This window comes from Schistocerca americana, chromosome 2 (assembly GCF_021461395.2).
Source record: "Schistocerca americana isolate TAMUIC-IGC-003095 chromosome 2, iqSchAmer2.1, whole genome shotgun sequence".
NCBI classification, from domain to species: Eukaryota; Metazoa; Arthropoda; class Insecta; order Orthoptera; family Acrididae; genus Schistocerca; species Schistocerca americana.
This window is the reverse complement of record NC_060120.1, coordinates 975446570-975462822: the sequence shown is the minus strand read 5'-3', so window position 1 is coordinate 975462822 and position 16253 is coordinate 975446570. Positions and strand designations below refer to the sequence as shown.

The window sequence follows — 16253 nt, the reverse complement described above, 5'->3', positions numbered from 1 at the left end:
GATGAAGAGGCTGGAAGAACATGAGAATTCGCGGTATGTATCAACAAACGTATCACAAGAATAACAACACAAAAAAAGATCCAGTGTGAACAAAAATAAATAGCTCTTAGATTACAGACTTATTGAACAAAAGTCTCATTTGCAGACACTTGAAATTCGAGAGACTTAACCGTAATTTGTCTGGCAAGCTTAGCGCACTGGAAACAAGAACTTAAACGCCCAATGTAATGATCGGTCGTGTCCCAACGAATGTCTCTCCTTCAGTCTGAACAAAATAGTGGGCATATATTTAAATGAAGAACTGGAAGACAACATGCATATTGTAGGACTTACACTAAGAATAGACTGAGCCAGTTTGCGGTACTGCTGTAGGTACAGGGTCAGCGTGTGTGGACCGTAGATGGTTGCGGCTCCTTCAAACCTCTGCACCTGTAACGCAAAAATATGCAGTTCTCGTTACCATATTCCAGAAAAACCTATAAAGGTATTTATAGTATCACAGAATCCGGCAGTGTAGCACTGCATCCTAACGGTTGACAGAAAGGACAAAAAATTGATTATTGCACTAGAGTCCTGTTTTTTGCAATATCTTCAACAAAGTTTTATTGTCCTTGGCTTAGATTTTAGATATCAAACACGTATCTATGAGAGGAGTAAGGTTATCTTTTTTAGCAATTACAATGTTAAAGCAATAATTCGTCATTTAACCCTTTCGTGGTTATAATATACGCCACACATATCTGAAAAATAAAAGAACAAAATCTTTCTCCTGTTATGATCACTAGTACATTTTGTCTTAAAAAAAATTTAAAAATATTCTGAAAATCGATGAGGTGGAACACGCATGTCGATGTTGCCATGCGAAACTTGGATTTTCAAAGTTAATGGCAAATAACAAAGAAACTATTTCAAATCAATAACAAAACAATTTTTCCTCATGACAGTTAAAACCAGGAAATATCACACACATTTTTGCAACATAAAATTTCAAGATGGCTTTGACATGTAATATACGAATGTTTTGCACATTCTATGAAATCTGTTGGCGCATATACTAAATACAAACTATGTTCGAACCAGCAGAATTATTGAGGAGTGTAGTACTGTTTGAAAACAATACCTTTGGTGTACGAGAAACAACAATCAGTTACTGCAGACAATCTTAGAATGTAGAAGATGGTGACTTGATCCGATTTTCGTTAAACAGACGCACTGTTCCAGCAATAAGCACGTGCCTCCCCATTGGACTCGTTACAGCCTTCGGTGCAAAATGATTCAGCCGACCCTACTGCTGTGTCTTTTGGAACCCAAAATCCTTCAGATACCAGGTACAAGATTTCCATATTCTCTCACTCGCTATGCACTCGCTAACACGACCTTTTTGTAGAAAATTTAATGTAACTAAATTTGATACTGGGATATGTATTCACTGGAGGGCACAGTTGCGGAATTATTCAAGAAAAACGTATTTGAATATCACTTTTGTATGTTTTCTTGAATAATTCGAAAACTGTGGCCTCTAGCGAAAACGCATCCCAGTAAAAAATTTAGTTACATTGCTGCAAAAACTGAACTGGCAGTCTCTTGTAGATAGACGTAAACTATTTCGAGAAAGCCTGTTCATTTTTTCTCTAATAGTTTTTACATACCAAGCAAGTGAGTATGAAAATCTTGCACGTGAAATTTGAAGTCGTTGGGGGTTGCATAAACCGCAAACGTGAATCAACTTGTATAGCCGCTCCATGGCCTGCAGCAATTTTCGCCAAGTTCCGAAAGCTCATCACAAGATAGTAGCACAAGACGGATATTGAGTATAGATTTGCCAACGATGAAAACTGTATGTTACTTTAGTAGGACACACTTGTCCCATCAACAATGAAAGAGTTAAGAGTTAGGCTAATTTTCTCAACATTCTGGGACATTGACGACGGTATCCTCCGGCTCAATATTTCGACTATATACATTGACGCCATGTTCTAAACGACAAATAACGCCACCATTGCTCTGTTCTGTATCTACACCTATGCTCTGCAAACCACAGAGAATCGCATGTATGACGGTACCTCCCATTGTACGATTTATTTCTTCCCGTTCCATTCACGTATAGAGCGTGGGAAGAATGATTGTTTAAATGCCTCTGTGTTTTGCTGTAAGTAACATCTTCTCCTCACGATCCCTACGTGAGCGATTTGTAAGTGGATGTAGTACATTCCTAGAGTCGTCTAAAGCCGATTCTTAAAATTTCGTGCGTAGGCTTTCTCGAGGTGGTGTACGTCTATCTACAAGAGTCTGCCAGTTCAATTTTTGCAGCTTATCTGTGACACTCTTCCACGGGCCAAACAGTGATCATTCGTGCTGCCTTTCTCTGTATACGTTCTATATGTTGTTTGTCCTAGTGGGTATGGGTCCCACCGATTTGAGCAATGTTCCAGAATGCGTCGGTGAATGTTTGTAAGCAATCTCCTTTGTACACTGATTACATTTCCCCAGTACTCTACCAATAAACCGAAGTCTACCGCCTTCTTTACTGACGACTGGGCCCATGGAGTCATTCCATTTCATATTCGTGTTGTGATGGCCGTTGCACACAGAGGTTTATGCCGAAATCAAGGAAGTTGTTTGAAATTAATTCTTAAAATGAGGGCGATGATATCATGTAATGGTTTTGGATTTTTGATAGCACCAGTGAATTTACCCATACTAAATTTCGAAATTATTTACAGGGATTTCTCATTAGGGATCTCTCCACATCAGTGCGAAGCTGTTTCCTCATGGCAAACAGGAATTGGACGGCAATGTATTGTCTAAAAAGAAACCACAAAAACCGGCCAACAAATCAACAAACTTTCAGTTTCGAGCTCATAAATGTCACCACTCGCACTTGCGTTTCTTCACACGCATTTCTGTAGCAATTACTATTCTTTACTTGTTCCACGCATGTTGTTGTTTACGAGAGTGTCGTATCAAGCGCGACTCACTTCTACAAAGCGGCTGTTCCGTAAATAATTCATACATAATACTCTTTCAAATGGTTCAAATGGCTCTGAGCTTAACATCTGAGGTCATCAGTCCCCTAGAACTTAGAACTACTTAAGCCTAACTAACTTAAGGACATCACACACATCCATGCTAGTGGCAGTATTCGAACCTGCGACCGTAGCAGTCGCGCGGCTCCGGACTGAAGCGCCTAGAATCGGCCGGCGTAACACTCTTTACGTAAAAAAAATGTAACAGAAATCAATAGACGCGATGTACACATACATGCAAACAAATGATTACAATTTCAGAAAAGCTTCACAAACTGAGAAAGTCAATAAGGCATTGGTCCACCTTTGGCCATAATGCTGTCTGTTATTCGTCTTGGCACTCTTTCTAAGGTATATCGTGATACTCTCCAACTGGCGTATTAGATCGTCAAAACGTAGAGCTGTTTGAAGGGCCCTGCCCATAATTCTCCAAACTTTCTCAATTGGAGAGAGATCCGGCGACCTTCTAGTTAAGGTAGGGTGTGGTAAGCACGAAGACAAGCAGTAGAAACTCTCACTGTGTGCGGATGGGTACCGTTTTGCTGACAGTTCGAAGTGGGACTCATCACTGAAGACACTTCTACTTAGTCAATGAGATCCTAGGCCGAAGACGTGTCTGGAGCGGCCCTGAACAGCGATGGGATACGAACCTGACTGTTTTCCTGCTATTTATTTTGGTAACAGGACCCCTCTGGAGCATTATGAGCTGGACTCTCGAACCATCTCGGTATTCTGACGAGATAAAGCGCCTGTTGGACAGAATTTGGCACGATTTCTCTCAGGAGGACATCCAAGAACTCCAGCAATAAATGCCAAGCCGAATAACTACTTGAAACTTACTGGAAGATTAAAACTGTGTGCTGGACCGAGACTCGAACTCGGGACCTTTGCCTTTCGAGGGCAAGTCTCAGTCTCGAATAACTACTTGCATAACATCAAAATGCGGACCAACGCGTTACTGACTTGCTCAATTTATGAATAAATCATCCAGTTTTCAGTATATGACATATACTGATTTCAGTCCCATTCGGATAATTCGTTCGTGGTGCGACATGTTTTGTATTTTTTGTCTTAGATTGTACGTTCCTTCATTTGGACTTACATACATTGATAACAGTTTTGTATCATGAATATGGTGTGTAATTTACTTACGATGTTTGGTTCAATGTTATAATTTTTTGAAGACAACAGGTTTCCCTCGTTGCTAGTAAAGGTCGTAATGGAGAAAGCTCGGTTTCACTCTCCCCGTTCGAATTCTTCGGCTTTTAGGAAGCCGTTTATAGTTTGCTGCGTTTAGTTTCTCTGCATTTAACTTCATTTACGCATAACTTTGCTCAAGTTGTCTTCATGGAAAATTTGCTTCACCTGGTTTGGATTCAGTATTGTGTCTTTGTGTGTTGACTTTTTTCTTTGTGATTGTTGTCAGTACTGGCAAAATAGTAAATGCAGAGTTGGAAGTATACTCTAGTATTTGTGTGTGTGTGTCTGAAAGTTACAGAAGTTACGTCTGAAGTCGCAAAGCAGATGTGTGATGATGAGTCCCTAGAGGGGAGGACGTTGGGGGAGGTAGGTGAAAGTTGTGGGCGAGTGAGGGGTTAGGAGAGGAAAAGTGATTATAAAAGTGTGGAATGTGGGAAGGAAAAGTGGGGAACGGGAACTGGAACGAGGGGAAGGTCTATTTCTGTTTTGGACACCGCCAACACAGCGAATGTAGTGTTATAAGTGCACTTTGGTATTCGTGTGCATGTGAAAATTACAGAAGTTATATTAGAAGTTACAGAATAGATGTGTGCTGAGGACTTGGTGTGGGGAGGGGGACGGGTCCACAACTGGTGAGTGATTGGGGGACAGACAAGGAATGGTTGTTGGGAAGGAAGAGTAAGGGTTGGAAACTGGAAGGGAGGAGGAGCTGCCTTTCGAGTAATGACTAAGAAAATAGGTTCAAATGGCTCTGAGCGCTATGGGACTCAACATCTTAGGTCATAAGTCCCCTAGAACTTAAAACTACTTAAACCTAACTAACCTAAGGACATCACACACACCCATGCCCGAGGCAGGATTCGAACCTGCGACCGTAGCAGCAGCGCGGTTCCGGACTGTAGCGCCAGAACCGCACGGCCACCGCGGCCGGCTAAGAAAATAGGCATGCAGGAGATAAGCAGGGTATTATGTCCCTAACTAAAAGTGTGCCATGTGTGCTATTAATCAGTGTTCGCACTTACACGTCTCCAGGTATGTTGTCAGGACTTTGCGGAATTACGACGGCGGCAAACTAGAGCATCTAAAGAGGTAATCACCTCTCACCCTACTTTGGCTACCTTTATTCTACAGAACTTAACATCCACATCTTCTTAAGGTACCACTAGTGATGGTCTGATGGGAGAGGATAGTCAGAGGGCCTAGGAACATCGTCATTCGATAATAACTAGTCGGTCGTCATTTCTCTGGATTTGTTTACTTCTTTATCTTAAAGTAGTTGTTGCATGGGCAAATAATTGACTTCTCAGGCTTTGTATCATTAGCAATATGACTTTTCTATGTTGTTGCTGCAAACGGCTGACAGCGAGGGAAAGCTATAGTTATTATATTTCCGGAGGAGATACATCTGTACTTTGTGGCATAATGGTGGTAGTATCCTCCTGGGCAAATTATTCCGGAGGCAAAGTAGTCCCCTATTCGGATTTCCATGGCGACTGAGGAGGATGTTGTGATCAGGAAAAACAAAACTTGTGCTCTGCAGGCCAGAGTGTGGAGTGTTCAATGCCTTTATTGGGTAGGTAGATTAGACAATTGATGCAGAGATACGAATAGGATTATAGGTACAGTGGAAATTAGTGAAGCGAAATGTCAGGAAGAACAGTGCTTCTGGTGGACATCTAAGAAATTACGAGCAATGCAAGATTCTTTCTAATATTGAATGAGGAAATCAGCACGCGCCTTAACTACTATAATCATAGCGAAGATCTTACAGTTCCTGCAGGTAATGGAGAGGCTGAAAGAATAGATGATGAGATAAAGCAAATGATTCGTTGGGTTAAGGGAGACGAATATTTAACTGTTCTGGGTGATTGCAATTCAATAGTAGACAATGGAAGTGAAATAAAAATACGAGGAGCGTTCAATTAGTAATGAAACACATTTTTTTCTCGAGCAGTTTGATTGAAAATATGCGAAATTTGCTGTGGAACGTCGTGAAATATTCCCACTTCTGCCCCTATAGTTTCATGAAGCTTCCATAGGTGGATGCGTCATACGTAGCCTTCAAAGTGGCGTCTGTCAAGGAGGTGCTTTCCAAGCAGAGACTGTCATTGTCTTTATTTTTCGGAAAACCAGAGCATATCAAATATTTATAGGCGCTTACAGAATGTCTGCGGAGACCTGGCAGTGAACACAAGCGCGGTGAGTCGTTGGGCGAGGCATCTGTCATCATCGCAGCAAGGTTTCGCAAACCTGTCCGATCTCACACGTGCCGACCGGCCACACACAGTTGTGACTCCTGCAATGCTGGAGCGTGCGGACACTCTCATTCGAGGTGATCGACTGATGCAAACGAACTTCCCCTTCTCCATGACAACGGAATGCCCCACACAAGTCTGCGCACCCGAGAGGACCTCGTAAAGTTTCTTTGGACTGGTCTTTCTCGCTCACCCTACAGCCCCGATCTTGCACCGCCTGACTCACAACTGTTTGGCTCAATGAAGTGGAAGCAATAAGTGGATGATTGGGAGGTTATTGATCCAGCAAGACTGTGGCTCTTACATCGACAAGTAGAGTGGTACCAAGTGGGCATAGAGGCCATCCCAGTAAGGTGGCGTAAAGGTCGTCGCATTGAAGGGAAATTATGTTGAAGAAAAAGGTTTTGTTGACAAAAGAATTTTGTTGACAAAATAATGGGGAATAAATTGGTGTGTTGGAATCCTGAACAAAATCAATTCGCTTTCAGAAAGAAAAGAAGTTTTTCATTACTTATTGAACACCGCTTATAGCAAGAGAATACGAACAGCAAGAAAGAAATGAAAGGGGAAGCAGTCTGGTACAATTTTGCACTTAGCAAAATTTAATGATTTTTTTTAATCCTTGGTTTAATTTGGTGGAGGGGTAGGGTGGGGGGGGATGGAAGGGGTAAAAATTGTAGAGGAAAACCTAGGCTTGACTACAGCTACCAGGTTCAGACTGAAGTTACTTGTAGTGGTTATATAGAGATGGTAAGGCTCGCACAGGACAGACTAGCATGGGCACTGCATCAAACCAGTGTTCAAACCCACAGCTGAAAAAGATGGCACTTCCTACGTCCTATCGCGCGGCTGTGTTGTGTGAAGTCGACGATTTTATAGTACGCCATCAACTTGTAAGTAGGCTGTTTAGGTTTTTTTATTGGTAACGCCACCTCTGTATGAAAATCACTGGCTGTGCTGTGTGCAGTCTGTGGCTGCTTTGCATTGTTGTCTGCCATTGTAGTGTTGGGCAGCGGCAGCTGCATGTGAACAGCGCGTAGCGTTGGGCAGTTGGAGGTGAGCCGCCAGCAGTGGCGGATGTGGGGAGAGAAATGGCGGAGTTTTGTAATTTGTCATGAACTGCTATATTTATATATGATGATATCAAGGTAAATACATTGTTTGTTCTCTACTAATATCTTTCATTTGCTAACTATCCCTATCAGTAGTTAGTGCCTTCAGTAGTTAGAATCTTTTATTTAGCTGGCAGTAGTGGCGCTTGCTGTATTGCAGTAGTGGGAGAAACGAAGATTATTGTGAGGTAAGTGATTTAGTGATTTGTGAAAGGTATAGTTTAATGTTAGTCAGGGCCATTCTTTTGTAGGGATTTTTGAAAGTCAGGTTGCGTTGCGCTAAAAATATTGTGTGTCAGTTTAAGCACAGTCATGTATAATTGTTCAAAGGGGACGTTTCATATGTCGACCCTTAGTCTAGGATACCTCACTGGAATCTTCTGATTTTTTTCTTGCAGTTTGTGTAATTAGTGTAGATTTTGTTTATTGCTAGCGCGTAACTGTAGAGAGAATCTCCTTTGTAGTTGCAGTCTTTCATTGTTGTACAGTAAAACAGTTGTGGCATGCATGTAGATTTGCAGCAAGTATTTCGCAGCTGCAATTAACTAGATATTATTTTCAGTGCTATGTTAATGTGTTCCCCTATTTTTGCTCTTCAAATTGTGTTTTTCTGTGTTGTCGTGTGAAATACTGTGACAATAATGGCGTGTGAAAAACGGAATACTAGGCTCCAAAGTAAATTGAGAAATGACAGTGAAAATGAAAGCAGTGTGTTAGCGCCACCGAGTAATGAATTAACTGATGTTCAAAGTAGTAATTTGGTAATTGTGCATAGGGAAATGGAGCGGGCGGCAAACAATAGCGTGGACAGTGAAACAATTAGTGAAGAGGGAAGCATTATCGATCGATCGGTCGCCAATAGCTCGCCTCAGGAAGCCGAAATGACACGACACGATCTCGCAAATACTGTAGATTCAGGTTTTGGATCCTCACCGTTTTCTCAAATAAGTCAAGACACATTTTCTGCTTGTCAAAATGTGAATGTTTCCGGTGTAAATTCATTGCCGAAAAGCACTGAGGAACATGTTTCAGACACCAATGCATTGTTATTACAATTAATACAACAAATGGGACAAACACAGCAAAAGCTTCAAAAGTTAGACGCAATGGAACAAAATCTTCAAAAGTTAGACTCATTGGAGCAAACTCTTGAACAAACACGTGAGGATTTAACTACTGAGATACATCACATTGAATCGAAATGTCAAAAAGTCTGTAATGACGTAAAAACACAAATTTGTGAGCATTTTCAACCTATTTTTTCGCGGCATGAATCACGAAGCAGCCATAAAAAAACTGCAAACTATTGTTCATGAAAATCATGAGACCTTGCAACCAAAATTTGACTCAGTTGCATCTATCGATTCGGTTACGCAACTTGCAAAAACTCAGGAAAACTTAAAGGACACAGTAGATACTCTGAAACTTGGTTCAGAAAAACACACTGAGGAAATAAGTACACTATCGGAGAAAGTAGCCGAACTTTCGGATCAGTTCATTAATTTATCTACAAAGGTAGATGATGATCTGAATGACACAACACCTGTAGCCTTCACGGACACTGAAGAGTATGAACAAATTAGAAAATTCAAACAAAATCAAAATCAAATCAATACACAGTACAAAAGAGAAATCCGGGAAGTGCAAGATCAGCTGGCACAAGTAGTACAAGAATTACGTGTTTCAGAGGACACTCGCGCCCCAATACGGGAAGAGGGACATAGAAATACGGAACAGACACAAAATAACAACACAGGGCACTTCGGAAATTGTGAAAGAAGTTGGCAAGGTACGCCGAATTTTGAGATGGAACCGCCGACACGACGTAACAATGACCGACATGCGACTTGCCGACATGATGATTTTGACTATAAGCTGTTCATTACTACACGTAAATTCAAAACATTTAAGAATTCTGGCAACGACATTCATCCACAAGCATGGCTCCATCAATTCTCTCATTGTTTTCCTCCAAACTGGTCGTTAGAACACTGATTAGAATTTATGTGTGGCTACTTGGAGAATGAACCAGCTGTAAGAATGCGATCGGTAATTCACGATTGCCACAGTGAAGGAGAGTTTTACCATGCCTTCCTCTCAGCATATTGGTCTCAAGCCACACAAGACCGAGTAAAACATAGCATCATAATCATGAAACGTTTCGAACAATCTGAATTTTCCAGTCTTACGAAATATTTTGAAGACATGTTGCATAAGAATCAATATCTTTCAAACCCATACAGCCCCTCAGAACTCATCCACATTTGCTTAATCAAACTGCCTGAACATTTACGACATATTATTTTGGCAGCACGTTGCAAAGACGACATTGAAGCATTTCAAGGACTCTTACAAGAACTGGAAATTGACACTGACAATCGGGGAACGCGGGAACAGGAGCACAACAATTACAGGTCACATCCGTCACAATTCCGTGACGACAGAAATAATAAATGGACACGACAAGGCTACTCTCACAACACAAATCGTGACCAAAACAGACACCACCCGTATGACAACCGTTGGCAGAATAATAGTTACAGAGAAAGATCGCATTTCTGTAGTAATGAATATGACAGAGATAACCATAGAAGCAAACAATATAGGTACCAAAACAATTATCAAGGGAGGCAGAATAACTTCAGACGCAACAGTTCGACGCACAGTTACGATTCAGGGAGAAATTCTCCACCACGTGACGGACAAGGAAGAAACTACGGAACCTACCGACATGACGACAGACGATATACTCGTAACGACAGACCCGAATTGCATCAGAACTGGCGGGATTCAAACAGAGCAGGGCACTTTCGACAACGTGAATTTGTAGAAGCTAGGTCTCCTAATCCCAATAACGACGCGCGCCAACAAAGGGACAGACAATGACTCGCACCGCAGGCAGCTGCTTGCGCCGGCTGGTTCAGAGAAAAATAACAAAGACCACATTTCACATGTAAAACCGTTTATTGAAAGATAATCTGCTTTTTAACTTTGTCTTTGCTATAAAACTTTTCACTTCACATTTCTAGTATGCTTTATCAGATTTAGAATCTGTTGACATGTAACAATGTTTGAAGTGAAATATCCAGTCAATAACCAAGAGAACTTATTTAAACAGAAATTACGAATGCATTGTTATAATGAACAGACGACACAGTGTTGTTAGTTGTACATTCTTGCTTGTTAGTTGCACGATTACGTAACGACTATCAGGCTTACATACTTAGGACACATACTGGTACTGCTAATGAGATTTTCATGCAACATTTTGGTTTACTTGAAAAGACATTCTTTATTTGAAGTAGTTTCTGTGAGATTAAAGATGACTTGGTATTTGGTTTCTTTGACAGCTACACGGTTATATTACGACACTACTAATGTGTGACATAATTTACATTGTTGCTTTTTCGGTGTATCTGTTTTATATCTGCACAGTTTTTCTGAATTCTGGAAAGCAAAACATGTTTTATTAGTAACTTTTGTGGTATAGCTACAAGGAGACAGCCTCTTCCATAGCACAACAATACGTTACAGCACAGTACTTTCATCATCACAACAATAAGTGTGATAACTAAGATATCTCTACGCAAAGCATTTCACTTTTGTTTATCATGAGGTAAGTACATTGGCTTCTGCAGAACTTAGCTTTCAGAGGAAAATAACTACGACACTTCCACAGAGATTATCTTACAACAAGATGCACATTTAGCGCTACAGGACACGCATTTCAGTGATGAATTTTGTACTTAAAACATTTATTTTTAAAGATTTTTGAATTACAAAGAAAGTTTTCCGTGATACATTTCATTCCATTGCTGTAATCTGTAACACCTGAGGGTATAATTACATTAATCCTCAGGGGGGTAAACGCTTACTTTGTGTACCATGTGTTTGGCAAGCACAAGGAGCCCTAGCTAATATGGTATTTGCTTATACAACTACACACATCGGTACCATATTTCTCTAACACAGAATTACACAGCTATCTGATCATTAAACTGAGAGATAAACATGTTTTTTACTACGTCAGTGACACATGTTTACGTAATTACACCGTCGGATAACTTCACACTTACGAAATTGTATTTTGTCTGCATTGTGTGAACTCTTCATATTTTTTCGGAACCATTGTGATACTATGAGAGCTTTGAATGACGTATTTGGTATGGATTCATGATTTTTAAAGTACGTTTGAGGCAGATGACACTTTTGACATGAGCAGAGAATTTTTTTAATTATTGGAGGAAGCTACGACGATTTTGTGATTTGACTGAGGTGTTATGATGTTATTTTTACGACGACGATGTGTATTATGCTGCTAAGGTATGTTTATGATTAATAGGCTGAGGCTATATGAGTTATTTGATTATGCTTCATATTTATAATGACGAAATATTGACGAGTGTCGATGGATGCGTGTATGTGTAATAAGTTAAAGAGTAATGAATAGTGGGTAGGGACTCTTGACTTGTGAAACAGGATGTTGGAAACCAAGAATCGTACTTTAAGAGTTATGAAATGTGTGTAAATGCGTGAATGTATCACAATGCCGGCGAAAATTTTTTTTGGACACTTATATTTATAGGATTTTGTTTCTACAGATTTGCAACGCTAATTCTTGACCTGTGAAATATTTTTATGTGAGACTGTCACTGTAGCGGAAACTGCTGTCGTAAATATTTCTGTAAGAAAGTTAAGTGACCACCTGCACGTAATGCGTCGCGGGCACCCACCTGGGCGACAGCCGCCCGAAAAAAAAAAAAAAAAAGCCATTAGCCTTTCAGCAGCACAGGTAGAAAAAAAAAAGGGGAGGCCATTGTCCGTGCTACTGACATTTCCTTGTTGAAAGCATATTGTGGAGCTCGTAATTTATGATATTTACTGAAATGCCTAATAAAATGACAAGAAATATTTTTACATCTGCACACCTGATTATGACTAGCGTCTTTCTATGAGAGTTGAGAGAATTTCTACTAACTTATGAAATGTCACATGACTACTGAATGATATTTTTATGCTTTGCTTTTCATAGTTGCTTATTTCATTTGATATCTGGTTTCCAGCTGTGTTGCAGCATTGCTTTTATAAAATGAAATGCATTTGCTAATGTGAACACTTTCTGTCAACAGATCTATTAAATAATTATTTTATGATCCACATTCTTTAAAAAAGGAGCACTTGGAAAGGAAAGAACAATAAGATGGAACTAGTAACAGTAACACATAATTATCTTTTCAAGTACATGGTAATATTTCTTTTTACAATCAGTTGTTGTGGTGCACCACTTTAATTACATAGATATTAAGATGTGAATATACATTTCCGTTATCTGCATTGTTGTTTTTACTGTAATATTTTTTCTGCTTGAGCTATGTCATGTTTAGGTATAAGTTACTGCTGTTTGCCAGGCGTAGTGTTACTGAATTTGACTTTGTGTTACTCTGCTAAGCCAATTTTACTACTCATTTATTTTTCTTGTTGCTGCACATTGGCTCATATTAGTTGTAATGTTGCATTGCATGGTAATTTAGATTTACTGTAGCTTGCTTTGCAATTTTCCATTTTTTTGGTCATTGTTGTTTGTGTTACTTATTTTGTGCTGCTGCACTGCCTCGTTCCTTAGTTTAGCATCTGAGCTCAGTAGATTTAAGTTAGCTTAAGAGGGGGTAGCCTCTAAGAGAATGAGTTTCGATGAATTGGAAGAAATGCATAGAGAAGTTATACGAAAAAAAGTACAGAAAACAGGTTTAGGTAGGATTTTCTTGGAAATAAATGTTGGGGTAAGAAATGTGTGAACATATAAATACAGAAAGCATGCATAGATAGAATTTTTTTTGGTGGAAACAAAGGATGAAATAAGAGGAAAGATATATGAAGTTTTGGGTTGGACTACAGTACCACATGTTACACTGAAAACGAACCCTGTCCTTTCCTATTGGTGTTATCCCACTATGTGTTTGTGTACCCTTGTGTATTTGTTTTCTTCCTGTCTCTGTGTAATTTCATAGAATTTTTCTCTTCTTTTAATATTAAGCTACATTCACTATGATGAGGAATACTGTTATCCTCGAATATAATTGGCATTAATAATGTTATTTACTTTGTAAAGATGTTAGATATTATTAATTCTGTTCTGTTTAATGCTCATGTGTGAAGTTGATGTTTCGAAAGTTACTCTGATCTTTTATGTATGTACTCATGTCATAATTCCCGTAACACTGATGTATATGTTATTTCGATTCTTTTGTAAAGCCCGTATTACTACAAATGTTATCTGTACTATTATGTTCTTTAATGATGTATTTTGTACCTTTGTTATTGTATTTTTATGTTACCAAATTGTAATTGTTACCAGTTCTTCAAATTAAGTTACATTTCACTGCACACGTTTCTGTTGGTCATAGTATATGGACAATATGTGAGAAGTAGGGACTGTTAGTGTTTGCACGTGTGTTAATGATTCAGCAAGGGACTGGATAACAGCATTGCTGGTTCTAAGGACAATTCCAAAAACTTTGTGAGTGCACAAGTGGTGGTTTATGGACTTGCTATATTATCCGCAAGACTCTTCAATGGTGATTGTGTACCTGCACAGTCACAACAGATGGCTGCTGGCTATCTCTACAAGGACTACAGTGGGTCTGCATCTTTGATGACCCACCAGTACCATTATCTCTACAAGGACTACAGTGGGTCTACATCTTTGATGATCCATCAATACCATTATTTCTACAAGGACTGCAGTGGGTCTGCACCACTGGTGGCCCACCAATACCGTAATCTCTACCAGGACTACAGTGGGTCTGTTCTGTGATGGCCTACCTACCAATACTCTTCAAAATTTCGACTGACTCTGCTGTGGGTTTGCTCTGTTGTGGCCCATTCCCTGTATGTATGTCAAGAGTCAGCACTGTCGTTCCGTTGGAAGGACAACACTACTTCTTCAAGATTGCATGGAAATCCACTACTTCTGTGTGCATTTTCCTTTACTGCTCAGACTTTGAGAAAAACACTGCAATTTTACTGTGACGAATGATGAGGACTGTCTTTATGGACTGTGAGAAAATTTTAGCTTTTGACCAACATTGTATCAATAAGTGTGTGCATTTGATTTCTTTGTTATTGTAATTATGAAAAATTTTTTTCAAATCTGTATTGGCCACTGCCCAATACAATTTGTAAAATTTTTTGTGGGGAGCATGGGGGCTATGTAAGTAGGCTGTTTAGGTTTTTTTATTGGTAACGCCACCTCTGTATGAAAATCACTGGCTGTGCTGTGTGCAGTCTGTGGCTGCTTTGCATTGTTGTCTGCCATTGTAGTGTTGGGCAGCGGCAGCTGGATGTGAACAGCGCGTAGCGTTGGGCAGTTGGAGGTGAGCCGCCAGCAGTGGTGGATGTGGGGAGAGAGATGGCGGAGTTTTGTAATTTGTCATGAACTGCTATATTTATATATGATGATATCAAGGTAAATACATTGTTTGTTCTCTATTAATATCTTTCATTTGCTAACTATCCCTATCAGTAGTTAGTGCCTTCAGTAGTTAGAATCTTTTATTTAGCTGGCAGTAGTGGCGCTTGCTGTATTGCAGTAGTGGGAGAAACGAAGATTATTGTGAGGTAAGTGATTTAGTGATTTGTGAAAGGTATAGTTTAATGTTAGTCAGGGCCATTCTTTTGTAGGGATTTTTGAAAGTCAGGTTGCGTTGCGCTAAAAATATTGTGTGTCAGTTTAAGCACAGTCATGTATAATTGTTCAAAGGGGACGTTTCAAACTGCTATGAAAATCCCTAGTATCATTACCAGTCTCAATTGTTACTAATCATCGGCAGAGACGAGAAGTTCTTAAGTTAAAGCATTTACGTCAACCCATAAGTGTCGTACATTACACTCTAATGTCAAAAACACCGACTACACAACAAAAATCTATACAATCCAGATTGATTCGTGGTGTAGATATTTTAACTCTCAAAAATGGATACAATACACGACCATAAAACGTGTTTATTAATTTCCTCAACATATTCAAGCCGGGTATGAGCATTTTTCATACTAGCATTTCTTGGAAACGGGATAGTCAGAGAGGCCGCTGAGAATACATGCGGAGTTTTGGTGCATAGAGTACATTAAAAAAGAAAGAAGTAATTCATCATCGTAAATGGCGCTGGGTGTTTTTCACGAGTCAGGGGGGTAAGGATTTGTCTTAAATGTGAATCTCGCTTTGACCTAGTTAATGTGATATTCATTTGCAATGTCGTGTGAAGGTGAAGAAGCAGCTTATGTTTTTATCTCAAAGTACAGGTTTGTTTTTAGAGCACACGACACGAACCATCAAGTTCAGTGGCAACGAATAGCTATCTGGTACATCTTAAAGGTGGCGGCCGAGTTTCCGTCTGAATTCTGAATGAACTCCACCAAGTTGTGCTGCTCTGCAGCGCAATCGTAATGGGCCACTGCACATGTCAGACACAGTTACTTCCTCCGCGCCGCTGGAGGTTCCCAAACGCTTCGCTGCGTTCCAACTAGAAATTGCGTTTTACCGCTGCAACGCTGGCACGCTTACCCACTAATTCGGAAGCCATTGAAAATCTTCTTCTGGTTCATTACGCATTCGGCCAGCGCTCCCCACTGCAGAACAGGAAATTTCAATTGAAAAGACGAGA

General features: G+C 39.9%; 1 protein-coding gene across 1 annotated transcript in view; it reads right to left on the bottom strand.

The window, feature by feature from the left end:
* The window catches only part of LOC124596347 (neutral ceramidase-like), a 250713-nt gene that overhangs the window by 31904 nt on the left and 202556 nt on the right, over positions 1-16253 (bottom strand). The window contains exon 10 of the mRNA XM_047135449.1: positions 334-429. Within this exon, the coding sequence (XP_046991405.1) occupies positions 334-429 (96 nt within the window). The remainder of the gene's footprint in view (positions 1-333; positions 430-16253) is intronic.